At 42.1% G+C, this 17105-nt stretch overlaps 2 protein-coding genes across 3 annotated transcripts in view; one reads left to right on the top strand and one right to left on the bottom strand.

Annotated features, from left to right (window-relative positions):
• ZDHHC7 (zinc finger DHHC-type containing 7) overlaps positions 1 to 2658 on the top strand; it is a 36324-nt gene extending 33666 nt beyond the window's left edge. For both annotated transcript variants that reach the window (XM_030581427.1, XM_030581428.1), the window contains exon 8: positions 368 to 2658. In XM_030581427.1, coding sequence (XP_030437287.1) covers positions 368 to 544 — 177 coding nt within the window. In that variant the 3' untranslated portion in view covers positions 545 to 2658. The remainder of the gene's footprint in view (positions 1 to 367) is intronic.
• A 6345-nt stretch (positions 2659 to 9003) lies between these two features.
• Positions 9004 to 17105, bottom strand: part of LOC115660315 (hepatocyte nuclear factor 4-beta-like) — a 40728-nt gene continuing 32626 nt past the window's right edge. Inside the window, exons 8-11 of the mRNA XM_030581609.1 lie at positions 15766 to 15918; positions 12032 to 12268; positions 11241 to 11354; positions 9004 to 9317 (exon numbers count right to left, since the gene is read on the bottom strand). Coding sequence (XP_030437469.1) covers positions 9181 to 9317; positions 11241 to 11354; positions 12032 to 12268; positions 15766 to 15918 — 641 coding nt within the window. The 3' untranslated portion in view covers positions 9004 to 9180. The remainder of the gene's footprint in view (positions 9318 to 11240; positions 11355 to 12031; positions 12269 to 15765; positions 15919 to 17105) is intronic.

The following is a 17105-nucleotide window of genomic DNA, read 5'->3' as shown; positions in this document are numbered from 1 at the left end:
GTTGTTTGTACTCTGAATCTGATGAGAGTACAGTAATGATGCTCCCTTTTAATCCAAAACATTGTTTAACCAGATATTCCATGTTGCCGTTCAAAAATTGCTGAAGATTTTTTAATGTTATATAGCTACCAGAGGTGCGCATTATCCGGTTAGTCTGCGTGTATACATAATAGGTATACATAATTGAAGATCTTCGTAATCTGAATGGTACTAATGAGAATTAACCTTTCTTTAGGAAAATAAAGTACAGATGCAAAACACGATTAACATTGATTTAAATCAGGGTTTCCTATGTCTTGATTTAAATCAATTCACCCTGCTGGCTGTTAAGTGTATAACTGTTTGTTTGTCTTTAATTTATGTGCAGGAGATTGAGAGGCTTAAAAGTGAAAAGCCAACATGGGAGAGGAGGCTACGCTGGGAAGGGATGAAATCTGTCTTTGGGGGCCAACCTTCAGTCCTGTGGATCAATCCTTTTGCAGGATTTCGAATCAGGCAACTTTTGCTGAGAGCAAAGAAAGGGGGACCTGAGTTTTCTGTGTGAGCCTGCCTAATCATACTTGAACTTGCAAGAATACTATATAAATATTTATTTGAGGCCAGAAATGGCTGTCTGCATATAATCTGTGACCAACTGAAACAAACAAGACATTTGCTTGTAGCAAGCAGAGTTTTATAGTCACAGACATCTCATTAACTTTCAGAAACGTAAACTGGATGCTGTAGCGATCTTTCAGCAGGATAACAAAAGGTGTGTAACCACACTAAAGAAGCCAAAATGTCGTCATACTACTGTAACTTATTGTTTAATGAGATTAATTTTGCGTTTTTGTTGAACTGTTTATTTGATAAATGTTTTGGGAATTACCTGAGTGTTTTATGCAATTATGAGCCCAGGTGCAGTTGTCAATCATGAGATCAGGTAGTTAAGTTGGAAGCCCATTTTAAATGGCATCAAGCTTTCTAAATCCATTTGTTTTCAGGGAATAATGACTTAGTCAATCCTTTAATTTTATTTATATTTTCATTTGTCCTGATAGTCAAAATTATACTGTTATGTCCCACTTCAGACATGCAGTCCTTGCATACTAGTAATTCGAGATTTGTGCGCGTGGTAACATAAACGTCAGATGCACTCCTCCAGCCCTGCCAAATGTCTTCTGTGATTCACAATAGCATGTCTTGTATTTGGCAGCATTAATCTTAAATGGCATTTAGGTAAATTCTAAATGTGCAGTAATCAAATATTTTTAACTTTAGCTATGGGTCAATTCTGCCCTGTGATACTTGTCTTCAATTCTCAGTGCATTGACTTTAAAAGGAACTCGTGTGTGGGTATCTGAGGGACCAGTGACTAGATCCTCCTGTAGGATTAAAAATGAATGTATTGCAGATTGGTATAACTTTTTGATCCAAAGAACAATCATTATTGTAAGGTCCTCAGCGCCCCCCCGCCGTGTGTGTGTGTGTGTGTGTATAGATTTTACAGGCATTCAGAAACTGGAAAATAGTTCACCAGTCACTTAAATAGAGCCATCGCTGAAAGGAGGGAGACTTCCTTCAGAGTTAGGGAATGTAATCCCAGCCTCCTTTGTGCAAGTACAAGACATCTGAGTGTAAAATGGAAAATGTGTATACAGTATATAAAGGGAAAAAATTTCCATTTCACCATTTTCCAACCAAAACTGCTTGAAAACAAAAGGAATGAACAGTGTACAAATATAACTGCTCCTTGTTTCTGACAAATAACAGTAGTTCTAAGATGTGTTCCTAGATCTGTAAGTAATGACACAATCTGCAAGTGATGAAATACAGCTGAAAATGGATTATCTAAACACTACAGATAAATACAAAAATTCTTCTATCATTACTTTGTTGTCTTTTGAATTATCCACTGCACAAAGGATAAAGCAGGAGCCTTGGTGCATAGCTTGAAACTGTGCCTGGAAAGTAAACAGCTCCCTGTTCTGGGACTTGCCTTAAACTTGTCCAGTTTTTGTTTTTGCTTTACCGTTAACAGCAACAAGTTTATCCCACCTCAAGCAGTATGAGATGCTCAAGAATCTCCCATTGGTAAGTTTACATTCACAGACTGAAAATATGCTTTCTTTTCTTAGTGATTTGTTTCTCCATTTCTGTGCAACTCTATGTCGAATCTTAATTCTTAATCGTACTGATTCTTCATCATGTTTGTCCTAGTATGTCAGTTTACTAAGGGATCCATTCAATATACCATGGTCCAATTAACAAAACTGTGCAATACTTCAGAAGATGTATACAGTGCTTAGGGAGTAGGTATGTAATATGGAGAATTGCCAGATGAACCCATTCAGTAAAGCCACAGACACATGAACAAAAATACATGTATCATGTAAATGAGAGGGAAGGTTGGAAGTTGGACAAGAATCTTCAAATATTCAGTTCAACATCCTGCATAAATATTGGAGAAAATGTATCTGGCTTTGTCATGAGGCTTTTAGTATGTATATTGTTTAATAAAATATACTGATGAAAATCAGAAAATATCATCATTTAAAGCAGTTGAAACCTGTGACTTTGTGTGTGTGTGTGAAATCAAGTTGACTTGGCTTTTCAAACCCTTGTTACACTGTAACTTTTTAATGTAAAAATAAAGTAATGAATAAGTCTTAAAGTTAATTAACTTCCACTCCCTATCTCATTATCTTTACCTGTGTTTTTTTAAGCCTGGAAGCTCTTTAGTTCAAGGACCATGTCTCTCTGCCTTTTAGATTTACAGATACACTTACTAAATTTCTCAGTGCATGTGAGAAATATCATAGGTTACAGATTACAAAACCAGAAGGGACCTGCTGTTATAATCCAGACTGACCTCAAACATGCACACTAAATATTGACCCTGTGTCATGTTTAAGGACACAATCCATTTTAAGGGCATTCAATAAAATGGCCATCTGGTATTGTTCAGCTTCATGACCACTCTGTGTTGGCAATCAAAGGGAGAAGCTACTCCCCCGCAGCTCCCTTTGGCTATGGTTCCCAGCCAATGGGAGCTGCAGGGGTGGCGCCTGTGGACGGGGCTGTTTGCAGAGCCACCTGGTTGTGCCTCCACGTAGGAGATGGAGAGGGCACATGCCACTGCTTTTGGGAGCTGCGCAGAACAGGACAAGCCCCCAACCCTGCTCCCTGGCTGGAGCACTGGAGCAGGGCAAGCCCCGGATTCCACTTCCTGGTGGGAACTCGAGGGCCAGATTAAAACATCTGAAGGCCCCTGGGCTGTAATTTGCCCACTCCTGGTCTAAATAATACTTAGTTCTGCCTTGAGTGCTAGGGAACTGGACTGGATGACCTCTCGAGGTCCCTTCCAGTTCTATGATCATATAGTTGTGGTAATCCATATTTCTTGATAAAATGTATCCTTACCTCTTCCTAGCCATGCAATTCATACAATTAAAAATGTAAGGTAAGTGACAGGTGGAGGTGGGGGGTGCTGGGTGCATGGATAGCTTTAAATAGTGTGGGATACTTAAGGAATAATATTTTGCATTCTTGTAAATTGTAAATCTGAGTATAGATTGATGCATATTATCTCTTCTCACTTGAAAGTATACTGGGTTAGAAAAGGTGTGCACTAATGTCTGTTCACTAGTACTTCGTAACCTGTTTTAAAACCTCTTCTGGGATTAAAAAAATCCATTTTTGTTAATGACTGCACAAATTGGCATATTGAAATATTGCTCACCTTTGAATACTTCCTTTCCACCAATCAGGATGAGAAAGTAAAGTACCAAACTGCAACTGACTCTCAAACAGGCCAAAAATTAACTTGTCCTCTCAAATGTTGCCAATTCATTTGACTTTTTTTTCCTAAATAGGGGGTGGTGGGGTAGATGTATTCTGGATCGGCAGCTGCCTTGGATTATCGTTTCAGACAATAGCTGTAATTCCGCCGTTCCCAAGAAGCTGTGTACAATGTGTTCCAGGTGACCGTCCCAAACACTAGCATCAGGAGTGGGAGGTTGACCAGCAAGAAGATGTTTTCTCCCTTATAGAAGGAAGGGGTAGAAGAAGAGAGTGATGAGCCACTTGAAGAAGAGAGAGAGATGAGGGACCCATTTTGGTGGGCAAGGGAGGAACCAAACCATTGTCTACTGAGAGCACCAATACATCTGGGGTTGGCTCTTTCCATACATTAGAAGCATATTTCTACCTCTTTGAACTACTCTTTAAACTGCAAAGTACCTTTTTCTGTTTATATTGAAGACCATATAAGATGGTCTTTAATATAGACAATGATAGGGGAGGAATAAAAGATGAGGAGGAGGCAAAAGCTGTTGAGAGTGCAGAGGAGGAGAATCTTAACTTAGGGTAAGACAAACTACCATTTGATATTTTACCTGTGGCTTCCTGAAGAAGGCTTTAAAACCGGTACCAGTTAATACTGTAACTGTTCCCTTGAAACATCACAAAACAAGCTTTGAAAATCCAGTAGTGGCTTTTCTTTAACATGAATACTTTGATAATTGAGATATTTCAGTAAACTCTTGAAAACTGGGAGCTAAAGACTCATTGCAAGACTCCTGCTTAGTGTATTTTTGTTCAGTTTTCAGATGTTTGCTAAAACGGCTTCTGAGCCTCAACTGAGGCAAAACCTACCTCCCTGGTTTGCTAATCGATAATTAAAACCTTATCCAAACCAGTGCTGCCTCTTTCTTTACACTAGCTGACTCGAGTCTCTGGTTTATTTACAAAGCTGTCAAGGTTCCCATCATTTGATCCTTTCTTCATTCATGGCAGCTTGTATAGAAAACTACCTTAAATGCATTTATATAAACTTGTGCTAACACTTTTTAATTGTATTTTGTAGCATGTTTTAACAATTTCTGATTTTGAGAAGCTCATACATGAGTAGTTAAGCCGTACTGTAGTCACATTTGTCTATAAAGGTATGCCTGTGTCTACAGTGCATCTGGGAACGAGTCTTCCAGCCCGTTTAAACAGGCTTGAGCTAGTACACACAAAATAGCAATGTGGATGTTCTAGCTGAGGCTTTCAAGCCTAGGAGGTTGGGTGGACTTCAGAGCCTGAACTGGCTGAGCTGAAATGTCGACATTGCTATTTATAGTGCTCTACCTCAAGCCCTGTTAGTGTGTCTACCGGGGTTAGAAAGCATGTTCCCAGCTGTTGTGTAGACATATCCTAAGAGGTCATGTGTCCTCCTTCAGCTGAAATAAAAACTCCATAGCTGGAACTAGCCAATTTATCCTTTGCTTGTTTAATTTAGATCAGGGGTTCTCAAACTTCATTGTGCTGCGACGCCCTTCTGACAACTAAATTACTACATGACCTCAGCAGGGGGACTGAAGCCTAAGTGCACCTGCCCTGCCCTGCCCGCAAGCTGCGCTGCCCTGGGTGGGGTGAGGCCAAAGCCTGAGGCCCCTCCACCCTGGGTGGGGTGAGGGGGCAAAGCCAAATCACAAAGAGGGCTGTAACGTGAAGACCTCAGGTTTGTCCTGAGGCCCAGCCCCAGCAAGGCCAGCGCCAGCCCTGGTAATCCCATTAAAACAGGGTTGTGACCCGCAGTTTGAGAACTGCCGATTTAGAAGTAATATGGTCTATTTCATACTCCTTTTCTGAAGTCTTGAACTGCAGCGGAGACTAGTGACAGTTTGTCCAAAAACATCTTTCCATATCCTAGAGGAAGCTGTCATGTATTCTTTTAAATATCTTCTCCATTAGGTTCTCGGTGCTGTCATAATGCACAACTGTCTTCAAGGCTGATGATTACTTCAGCAGAGCAAAACGTTCTAGAACTCTGCGTTCTTAATATGTTACCTGACTGTGACTAATTAAGATAGAAATTAAATACGGTAGATGGAGTCTCTTAATAAGTGAGCACATGAACACACTGATGCTCACCTGTCCTGCAGTCACTATTTTTCATTCTGTATGTTGCCATGTGACTCAAGTTGCATTGCAAAGTAGTATAATTACCAATAGAATATGATAGAAAAGGCTGGTGCTTTTTATTTTGAAATTCTCTTGGGCTGAAATGTCTATATTCAGGTATAGCTTTCTGCTTATGTTCTGAATTTCTTACAGAAATAGGTACTGCTAGTAGCAGTCCTTTCAGCATTTTCCAGCTGTCCCACAGTAGCAAATCAGAGTAACTTGTATTGCAACAGTATTTAGTACCAAAATAACAAAGTGGATGGTCACCACCACATATCACAGTTGCATAGTCTAGTAAGTGAAAACTTACTGTGTATTGAATATTTCAATAGTTTCCCTTGGGTCTATAATACAGGAAGAAGTTGAAGTATACATAAGACTGTACCTTAATATTTTCCACATGCTTTGATCTGTTATGTAAAACAGATATAAATAAAACATGAAAGAAGAGGTAATGCTGTGCTTTCTGGGATATCTGTTTGTTTCAGTAAAGCAATAGACATGCTGTGAAAGTATAGAAAGGTCTCAAAATTCATTCTTGCACCTTTATTTAAAAAAGAAAATCCAGAAATCTGGGACAGCACAAGCTATAACAACTTCCAAAGCATATTTGAATACACCTTAATGAATACATTAGATTATTTTTTTTAAAGGCCTGTGTTCTTGGGAGGTTGGGTGGGGGGTGTGGAAAGGCCAAAGAGGGTGGTTCCTTGTGAAAAATAATTCCAACCTTGAGCAGTTTTTTTTTAAACAGATAAGAGCACAGTGTTTTTAGTTATGAGATGCTAACAAAACCAATTTGCAAAGATTTAATGTGATACCTTCTTTAAATGTATTTACAAGATCAAATATCAGTATGTTGCCATAGCAAAATATTTCCCCCCATACCACTGAGCCATAAAGTGCTAACTACACAATGCTTACAAGTTATATCGTGGCTATGTCCAGTTAAACAGGTTGGCCTATATTACTTGCATGCTTATCAATATCAGTTTGTTTTTCTAACCTTTATATGCTTTGGGTGAAAATCTTTAGAGGAAGCATATGCCCAGGAAATTCGGTGCAGAAATTTGAGCAACTTGCTACTAAAATGATTTGCAAAAACAAAGTAAATCAGAATGTGGAGTCTTTCCATCTGAGCTTTGTTTATACCAGTAGTTTTCAAACTTTTGTACTGGTGACCCCTTTCACATAGCAAGCCTCTGTGTGCCCCTCCCCTTTAACAATTAAAAACACTTTTGTACATATTTAACACCATTATAAATGCTGGAGGCAAAGCAGGGTTTGGGGTGGAGGCTGACATCTCACGGTCTTCTCCCCCCCCCCATATAATAAGCTCTTGACCCCCTGAGGGCTCCTGACGCCCAGTTTGAGAACCCTTGGTTTATGCATTACCATATCAACAATCTTTCAAAGAATGGAATTTGCTCACTTGATAGATTTCTATTTAGCTACATTTCATTCATTACCAATACATGAGCTTTGTGTACATGGGGGAAGAGGGGGAAATGGAAGTACATAGTTTGTACACAATTAATCTTTTATACTGAAAGGTTGGTTGTTGATGCACAAACTAAAATCAAAATATTCTTTTAGCTTATTGGCATCGAAGGCAATTTCACAGAGTGCAAATTTGAGGAACAAAAAGTACATGTCCTGTTATATTACAAATTGGGTTCATAGCAGAAATTCAACCTTTGAGTATCTGTCTTTGTGTAGCACTGGAAAAGACTCACAAATCATTAAAGTGAGGGAACTAGCTGCTGTTGGAAGACAGCAGTATTAATAACAAGTTTGCATTCTTTCCAACTATGAGCTTATTCCTATTCCTCCAAAAGCATGTTAAAAGTTCAGTGAAGTTTTGGCTATGTAAAAAAACAGTTGTGGTTAGTTGTCTTTAATATACTGTTGATCAATGTAGGCAGCCAACTAAGGTGGTGTATGGCTGCTTTTTAAGAATACTTTTGTTGTATAAGTTTGCTATTTTGAAGTAGTTGGAGCCTGGCTAACTTAGGAATTACACATTAAGTACAGCAATACCCCATGATGTAAAAGCACAGAATAACATTTTTTCAAAATATATAGTTCAATGACAGATCCTTGGGAGAGCTACTTTAAATAATAAAAAGAAGTCTGCATAAAACAGGGCTGTGAAGTTTTGTTGTTTTTTTTAAAAAGGATATTTGCACACTGTCAGCTCTGTGAAGCTGCAGCAAAACTATATCTACATACTAGGGAAAGTATCTTCAGGTTTTAAGACTTTTTCACCTTTTTTCAGCTATGGTATGAAGCCAAGATGTTTGTATGTGTATAGTACAAGCAAATATTTTGGCAAGCCTATTTTGTTGGTTCCTTACACTTAGTTTTGATTGCATTGTTCCCAAGTATTAGCTACAGTGTTATCATCAGCTCTCCTATCAACACATTATATTTATAAAAGACCTAATGGAAGTATCGAAACGCAGTAGCTGGGTTCCAGATCTATAAACAAATACTGCCTCCTGCATAGTACAGCAAGTTTGTTAGAATCAGAATAAAGAACACTCCTTCCTGGGATGTTTATCACAGACCAAATATGGGCTTCAGCTATTAAAATATAACAATTCTTGAGACCTGAACGGCCCTGAGAACACATTAATCTGAATTTAAGGTCCGTGACTCATAATCCACGGCACTATATGTTAGTAAATAACAGCATAAAAATCTTGTACAATACCAGGTCTGTGTGGAATAAGGAAGCCATAATCTCCTGTAGGTTATAAAGAGCATCTCTGATCTATGCTTCAGACAGGCTTTCTAGATTTAGCTTGAATGGCAGCAGAAGTGATAGGCATGTACTTCAACTTTTAATAGGCAGTGTGAGAAGGCCTGTTTCTATTTGAGGTATAGAATGCTCATTAGCAATCAACAATAGCTATATGAGATACTCAGTTATATTTCTGTAGTCGGTCCCCCAGTGCTGGACAAACATGAAGTAAAAAGTCCCTGCTCCAACGAGCTTACAGTCTTGGTGGTTCTAAAATGAACAGCTTCAAGTCCAGGCTGTTCCAGTAAAGAGGGTGGTGATAGAGAACATTGTTGAGCCACAGTCTAATGACAGTGCCATTTTAATCACTGACAGGAAAGGGTGTCATCATCAGATCTCATTATAAGCAGGCAATTGCTGGGCATTGCCATGGCAGAAAGCAGGGATGGTTTAACTTTACATAGGGACATTGGGAATTGCTGTAGGCTTCTTTTGCCTGTCCCTTATAAAATCTCTTGCTTGGGTACGATGGTCTGAGGCAGTATTTTCACAACGGCCTCTGGCCCTGGGGCTGGGCCTAGTTTGTAGTCTTCGCTTCCTGTGCTGGTAGACGGAGAAGGAAGGGATGTTTCTGGAGATGCTGCAAGGGAGAAAAATAAAAACAAAGAATTAAAACATATTGGGAGACAATGTTTTTAATAGCACAGTATCTGGTTCAAGACACCAAAGTAGAGTCACAAGAATCAAGATGGGGAGGTAGATGCACATTCATGAATAGCACCAAATGTAGTACATGAGCATAGTTTTGTGGCTAGCTTGAGTTGTCTTTATGAAACAACTGAACATGTGCTAGCTTTCAAAACAGTCCTCAAAAGTTGATATGGGTAATACCTTTTTTCATTAAAAAAATTAAATTTTTTTTAATTAGATCATTTTATTTAGGAAATGACTCTTTGGTAGTGGGGACCATGTAAGTTCGTAAGTGTCTGAGCCCCTCCATCTTTTAACACATTTATTCTCACAATACCTCTGCAAGGTAGGGAAGTGCTGAGAGCCTCATTTTAATAACCTGTTCTTAGTGTTCTTCAGCAACCACTCTCAACACGCTGCATAAGGAGGTAAGTATCATCATCCCCATTTCACAGGCTGAGGCATGGAGAGACTAAATGACTTGTCCAGGGTGCCACATGCGATGTGAGGAACTGAACCCAGCTCTTGACTTGCAGCAAAACACTTGGAGGACAGGTGGTACCAAAATGGGGTTGTAGCCTGTTGTGAATGCAGGTAGCCTCTTCCCCGTTTCACTATATGATCAGGGACTTGGTGGAGGGTGGGTTATTAGGAGTTTCACCAAGCAATGTACTGCATTGTCTTTATAAACAATACTTGGGAAACTGTGTTCCCACTGATCTCTAATTAGAGCAATGGCTCTTATAGTGTGCTCTGTGAACCAGTGGTAGGCTGCAGAGTGCTGACTGATCACATGATGCTGGCTCTCTGTGTGCCTAGCTGTTAAATAGCATCGAAAATTGAGCTAAATTATCTTCGAGACATTATTGCTAATTACTTTTCTTTGCACACATTTGCTGTCGTTGCTACGAGACAGGAAATGTGAGTCTGAGCGGAAGAGGTGGTTTGTGGGAATGGAGAGAGTCAGTTCTCCGCAGCGTTTCTATTAAGTTGCAGTCTGTGCTATGGAAAAAATGTAAGAGGAGTAGAATTAGGGCCATCTGCCAATTCAGTGAATACCTTAAGCTATCATGAAAGGAATAATAAAATCAGTTGCCTAATAATGGGCTCTCTTAAAAAACCTCAGCAAAAGATTCTACACCTAGGAACTAGCCTTTCACGCAGTTTAAATGGTATAATTTCTATTTTGCTCACAATTTACTTTGCATATAATAAAACATCACACTGGCTGCTGTGTACCCTACTTTCTGAATTTTTACACTTGTACCTTTGCGCATATAAAATAGCGTTGCCCGTGCTCCTGCTATTGATTGAGAGTCTCATGCTATTTGGTGATCTTAAAATCCCTGCTCCTGGATTCAGTTTTCATGTATAAAAAGTAAGTTTCTTGCTCTCGTGGTTATGGAAGAAACCTGGGAAGTGTGTAACCTAAAGGTGCAAAAACTAGAAGACAAATAAAAAGTACCTGGAATGTATTTTTAAAATCTCATGATTTGGAGGGATAGGGTAGGGGAGTGACTCATGATTTTTGAGTGCTTGGGGTGTTGATTGTGAATATTAAATTATAAGTGGAATGATGACACTGTCATAATAGGGCATAGTGATATGTACGGCCCAGTGCATCTTGGACCTATGTCTGAAGTTCTCCCATTGCCTTCAGTGGCAGTTTTGCCTGGCTAAAAACTAAGGAAGGATCCTGAGGTTTGGACCCCTGTTTTGTCCCCTGCTGCTGGATCTAACATGACAGGCCCCATTTAGCCCCACAGAGTTGAAGCGTGATGCTTTAAATAAATCAAACTAAGCTTATAGGCCCACCAGCTTCCTACCCAATCCCCACACTATGCCTGCCAATAGCACGAAGATGGACACCTACGGTCTGGAGCTGTGTGAATCACAGAACTCATGCTTGGCAAAGCTGCGTGTCCTGGCAGAGATTCTAGGTTGAGGTTGGAAGGTCCTGACTGGTACTGTACATCAAGAGTGGTTCCTGCACAGGAACATGGAAAAGAAGTCATTCTCCCTATCATTAAAACCAGCAGAAGCATTCCTATGACCCAAGGCATGTCACATATTTTTACAGGGAATGGAAGAATTGCTTGTAGCGGGATGACCAGGAGAACTATATCCCCACTTTGGTCAGTCCCCCGTGTCCTCTCCTGCTCTCCTCTCTACTGGGGCACCCCACCATTTCCAACTATGCCACTGTTGTCTTAGTTACCTAAAAGAACTTGATTCCTGCTGCTCCCAGCTCCAGCATTTTGGATACTCATCCGTGGCCATGGCTGACTACATTGTTTGCAGGTGCCCCCAGTTCAGCCCTGAATATGATGTTCTCACAAGGTTACAATTTACTTTTTGTATTAATACAAAATGTACCCTTGAAGGAGTGTGTGTGTGTGGGGGGGTCAGTTCCGTCCATGCACTAATGAAAAAAGCTGACATGAATCACCATAGCTCCTTCACCTTCAATACAGCTCCTTCAATACAGCTATGCCAGTTTATATCAACTGCTGATCTGGCTCCAAAGTCTCTTTAATTTGATCAATCTGAAAAGTTCCTGGGGCCTCCCTAAATATGGCATTGGTGCTGGGACTATTGTTAAGGCCTTTGAAATACGGTTTTCAAGGCATGCAGGTAAGAAAGAGGGTCTCAGTGGGGTCGTACCTCCCAGAAGCATTTCTTGCAGCAAGCTGTCAATCCTCGCCACGCCAAAGAGTTTCATGAATTGGACCTGCTCTATCATTTGCCAGGTGATGCTCTGGAGTGGCGGTAGGAGGAGGAGAATGTCGCTGAACCGCCCTCGAGAGTCGTACTGCCGGTCGTTGATATAATCCTCCAGGTTGACCTGCACCTGGAATCGCATGTTCTTCACCTTCCCAGGCTCGCTCAGGCCTTTACAATCTGAGGGGAGGGGGGGTAGAAAGATACAGACAATTTACACCCATCCACACATACAAGCTGGAACAGCTCTGTCAGTCATCCAGACTCTAGAAGAAAAGATTAAATACACCTATATGGCAAGTGACCTTTTTTTTTTTTAAATATTTCTCCTTTAGCCTAGAAGTTGGAATGTGTCCAGAGTAACGTGGCTGCTCCATGTTAATCTGTCAATAGTTCACATCCCACAGAGAGCAGAGCAATGTCTAAAGGGAATGGTAGGAAAAAAGGAGTTTGATTCCTGTGGGTAGGATGATTAACAAACATGGAGGGGGGGTAATCAGAGGCCGGGGGATGCTAAGCCTCCCCTAACCCAGACCTCTGGCCCCTCCCACACACTGTCCTGCCATCCCTCTCCCTCTCCCCTGAAGCTGGCAGGGTGGCCTGGAGCTCAGGGCTTGGGCCCACCAGCAGCTGGGGTGGCCAGGGGCAGCTCAGGCCAGAGCTGGCCAGCCAGTGGCTTGGGGTGGCTGGGGCAGGCCAGCTGGGGGCAGGAGCAGGGGCTCTGGGCTCCTCCAGCCATAGGGCTCGTGGCCTCGGGTGGAAGGGATGGGGCCGGCGGGCTAGCCTCCCTGAAGTGGGGGGGGGGGTCACCTGCCACCCATGGTAACAAGCAAAGACAAAGACAGGAAAAATAGGAGCTTAAAATTATTTATGCCCTAAAAGAAGTGGGTGAAGTGCTGAGGACCCAGCCACTGCCATTGAATTTAGTGCATGTTCGGCCCTTCTGAAAAACCAAGCCACTTCCTTTGGGGCATAAATATGAATTTAGGGGCCTGTCTTTTATTTTTCAAAATCATTGTTCTGGCCTAAAAATCCTGGCTAAGGGTGTTCCTCGGGGTGTAGAGGCCTGTGGGGAAATAGACTGTGAAGGTGGAGCTGAGAAACAGCTGTTGCATGAATGCCTCGTGTAAATGTGCAGATTTTCAATAGAGTCCCCATGGATTTTCTAGTTAAGTTCATAGTCTTGCCCCCTGTCTTCAAAGCACTCCACAGCCTGGGCACAGGAAATCTGAAAGATTGTTTTAAAGCCTGCGGTTGACAACTCCCCTCCTTTGGCGCAATGGAACTCTCAACAATAAGAGTAAAGCTCATCTGTGTGGGGGGAGACACAACTTTCTTGGGGGGCTGGTCTGAGACTGTGGCATGAACTCCCCCAGTAACTAATGCCCTTTCCACACTGTGCCACTTTCCAGTTCAGCTGCAAGGCACATTTCTTTGACCTGCCTTCTTTATCATCAAAACAAAGCAACAACTCTATTTATAGTTAAAAAAAAAAAAAAGACACCACCAAACTAAGACACACCCACTGTACAAGCTTCTCACCTCGGGAGAGGCTGAGAGAATAAACATCGTGTGACAGTTGTGTAATCACATTTCTCAATACAATACTGGCAGGTGCTCAGATACTACAGTGATGAGCTCAGTATAAAAACCTATGTAGAATAGTAAAGGGAAATTGGGATAAAGAATTATCTATCCAACGTACTGAAAATAATCCTGAATGGATTTTGGAACCATCCAGTGCATGCTTCGTGAGACACCATCCTATCGTCCTGTGGGACTTCAACTGTGCAAATATCTTTGTGGGAATGGCACAGTAACCCGAAAGGGCGAACTGCAGGATCACACAAGAAGAGATGATGCTCAGGGCACCTCAAACCACAGGCTGGGTCTGAAATACACTGCCCTGCTGGACTAGGAAAGAGGCTTTGTATACTGTAATTAATGGAGATAGTACTTATGGTATCTGCCTTCACTTTTGCAGCGTATAAGTCTAGATGTGATATGCAGCTCACTTCTATTATTTTAATTGAATTTTTCTCTGTATGTTCCTAACAAATCTTTTCTTACTCCAGTCCAGGTGGTTTTAAGCTGTTTGGAAATTTCACACATACTGTCCCAAAGGATTGAAGCAACTTTCAGTGTTTAAGGAGAACAGGTAGGGCTGGGTGCCTGCAGTTTAGTCTGTTCAGGACAGTCATGAAGAGTATGCACGAAGGAGACATCTCCCATAACATATGTTGCTTCAAAGCTGCAGCCCTCCAGATACATAGGAAACGGCTCAGGGCCATGATGAGAAATGAGTTGAAGACACATACACTGACAGGTAAGTGCCAGTAGAAGAATGTCGCATTTGGCGTAGGCCTAGGTTCGGTTCTCCAGCTGTAAAATGGGGATAAAAGCACGTCTGTGACTCAGAGGAGTGTTGTGAAGGGCTCAGATATTACAGTAATGGGCGCCATGTGAGTAAGAGAGAGGTGTGGAGGGAGGGACAGGAGGATGGATGGATAGCACTCAGCAAGGGGTTATAGTAAAAACACAGCTGTTCAAGACCATGTGAGCTAGGAAAGCAGCAGGTCTTGAAAGTTCTCCTGCAGGCCATGCCTTTGATGTGCACTCCTCTCTTCTTGTATGTGAGGTGGCCCCATCCAATCCCCTGCATTCATGGTTTGCTCTTTATATTACTCCCCCTGCTGAATCTAGCCCAGCATTCAGCAACTTTTGGTCAAATGACTCAACTCTAATAAGTGATACGACACCAAAAGTGTGTTATTTTTTAGAGCCTCAACCATTTGTAATGCTCTCACAAACCCTGGAATGTGTCTTCATTTGTCTCACTTGGAGCCTAATCCAAAGCCACTGAAGTCAGCGGAAAGTCTCTCATTTGTTCTGACGGGCTTCGGATCAGGCCCTAATTTCCCGTTCTCTTGTCCCCAAATCTTCTCTTTATTCTGTCATTTTGTACTCTGAGCATGAGACGTTGCAGCGTCCTCCCTGATGTTGATGGAAACTGCAGCCAATCAACACTTCTCATGGCCTAACCATTTGTGAATTTTATGCTCCCTCCTGGTCCTTAATTTAATCGTCTGTTGCTTGGTTAATTTACAGAAAAATTAAATATAGGCATGCATGTCCTCATTTTCTATTGATATACATCTCTGAGTGAGGCCAAACTCTGGAAGCAACTCAGTTCCTGCAGGTTCTGTAAGGTTTAGCATGTCTCTCGGGCTGGAGCTAATGCTGTGCAAATAATAGAGATGTCTGCAAGAAAAGACCAGTTTTAGCTTGCCTGCTAATGCACTGCTAAGCATTAATCCTTTACAGCTGGGAACCAACTGAAAAGCATAACTGATGCCTGGGAGCTGTCATTAGTAGCCAAGATAGCATACAGATTCTGGGATTCCTAATCCTTGACCTAATAACAAAACCCATCATTTCTGCTTTAATACTTACAAACCTTGCAATTAGGCAATGAGGGAGTGGAGCACCACAAAATGGAGGAGGAGCAACAATACTGGCATTTTCAAGAAATGCCATAAATGATCCATTTTTTTCTCCCCAGACCAGACCCCTCACTCCACCCATTTATGTCCTGTTTTATTTCTACCAAGATTCTTCTCTTGGAATCCCATGATCTGCCACTGATGATAGTGGTTTGATAAATCTGAGAGACTTACCTGGGTCAAAGAATATGATCGCTTTGAGGCATGCATACTCATTGTCATCAACCTGGATGTCACGTAAGGGCTTTACCAACTCATCCAGGATTCGAATGGCTACGCGAGCAATTTCCAGTTCTGGGCAGTGCATTGGAATGATGAAATCATTTCCTGAGGAGATGAAAAAACATCAGTATCAGCCATTTACACCAGTTCTTTGGACATGGTGCGTTACCAAATCACCCATTTCTTCAGACACCGACAGCCATATTTTCAGAATGCAGCACATGATTGTGTATATAATTTGCACATGCAATTTCATGTTCAAATTCAGACTTGACATGGGCAAATAACTACTTAGATGCATTTGTGTGTTTAATTACCCAATTTGTGCATGCAGTTGCCATAACTATTCATGCAAATCCTGTTATATCTGTCTGTGCATCTGGCCACAAGAATATTGTAACTCATGTATAAGGCTAAGATTTTGTCACAGATATTTTTAGTAAAGGTCACGGACAAAAAAGAAAAATTCACAGCAGCCGTGACCTGTCCGTGACTTTTACTAAAAATATGGTGACAAAATAGGGATCTGCGAGTCCTCACACTGTCTGAAGCAGGGCAGCTGCGGAGGGACTAGGAGCTGCCTGCAGCAGCTGGGGGCTGCGGGGTACCACTGCTGTCTGCAGTTCTGGGATCCCCCTCTGTCTATGGGGGTCGGGAGCTGTGGGGTGCCCCTGCCTCCCTTGGCAGCTGAGAGCTGCAGGGTACCCCTGCCGCCCAGAGCTCCAGGGGGCCCCCGGCAGCTGAGAGCTAGGGGATTCCACCTCCACCCCGGGCAGCTGGGAGCTCAGTGGTTCCCCCACCACCCCCAGTGGCCAGGAGCTCTGGGTTTCCCCCACCACCCCCAGCAGCCCAGACCTTGGGGAGATTCCGCCAACACTCCCGGTGCCCTGAAGCACAAGGGGTTCTCCCTCCGCTCTTGGTGGCCCGGAGCTGTGGCGGCAGCCAGAGGCAGCAGAGGTACCCCACAGCTCCCTGCCCCCGTGGGTGGTGGGAGATCCTGCAGCTCCTGACTAGCGCAGGCTGAAGTCACAGAGGTTGCTGGAAGTCATGACTAAATTGTAGCCTTACTCAGGTATAATTTTTTGTAGAACTATTTGACCCAAGTTTGGCCAACATAATGTTGTTGAGACCAACTTCCCTCCCCCCTCCCCATCTGCAGTGGATAATCTTGACTGTTTTTAGATGATAGAAGAAGACACCATCTTAAATTACAAGGAAATATCTATCTAATCTAAATTTGATCTAATCTCTCTTCAGTATTTCTAAGGGACGATCACTTTAATTTCTAGGCA

The sequence above is a fragment of the Gopherus evgoodei genome, chromosome 12 (genome assembly GCF_007399415.2).
Source record: "Gopherus evgoodei ecotype Sinaloan lineage chromosome 12, rGopEvg1_v1.p, whole genome shotgun sequence".
Lineage (NCBI taxonomy): Eukaryota > Metazoa > Chordata > Testudines > Testudinidae > Gopherus > Gopherus evgoodei.
The sequence above is the reverse complement of the archived record's forward strand: the minus strand, read 5'-3'. Positions and strand labels throughout refer to the sequence as shown.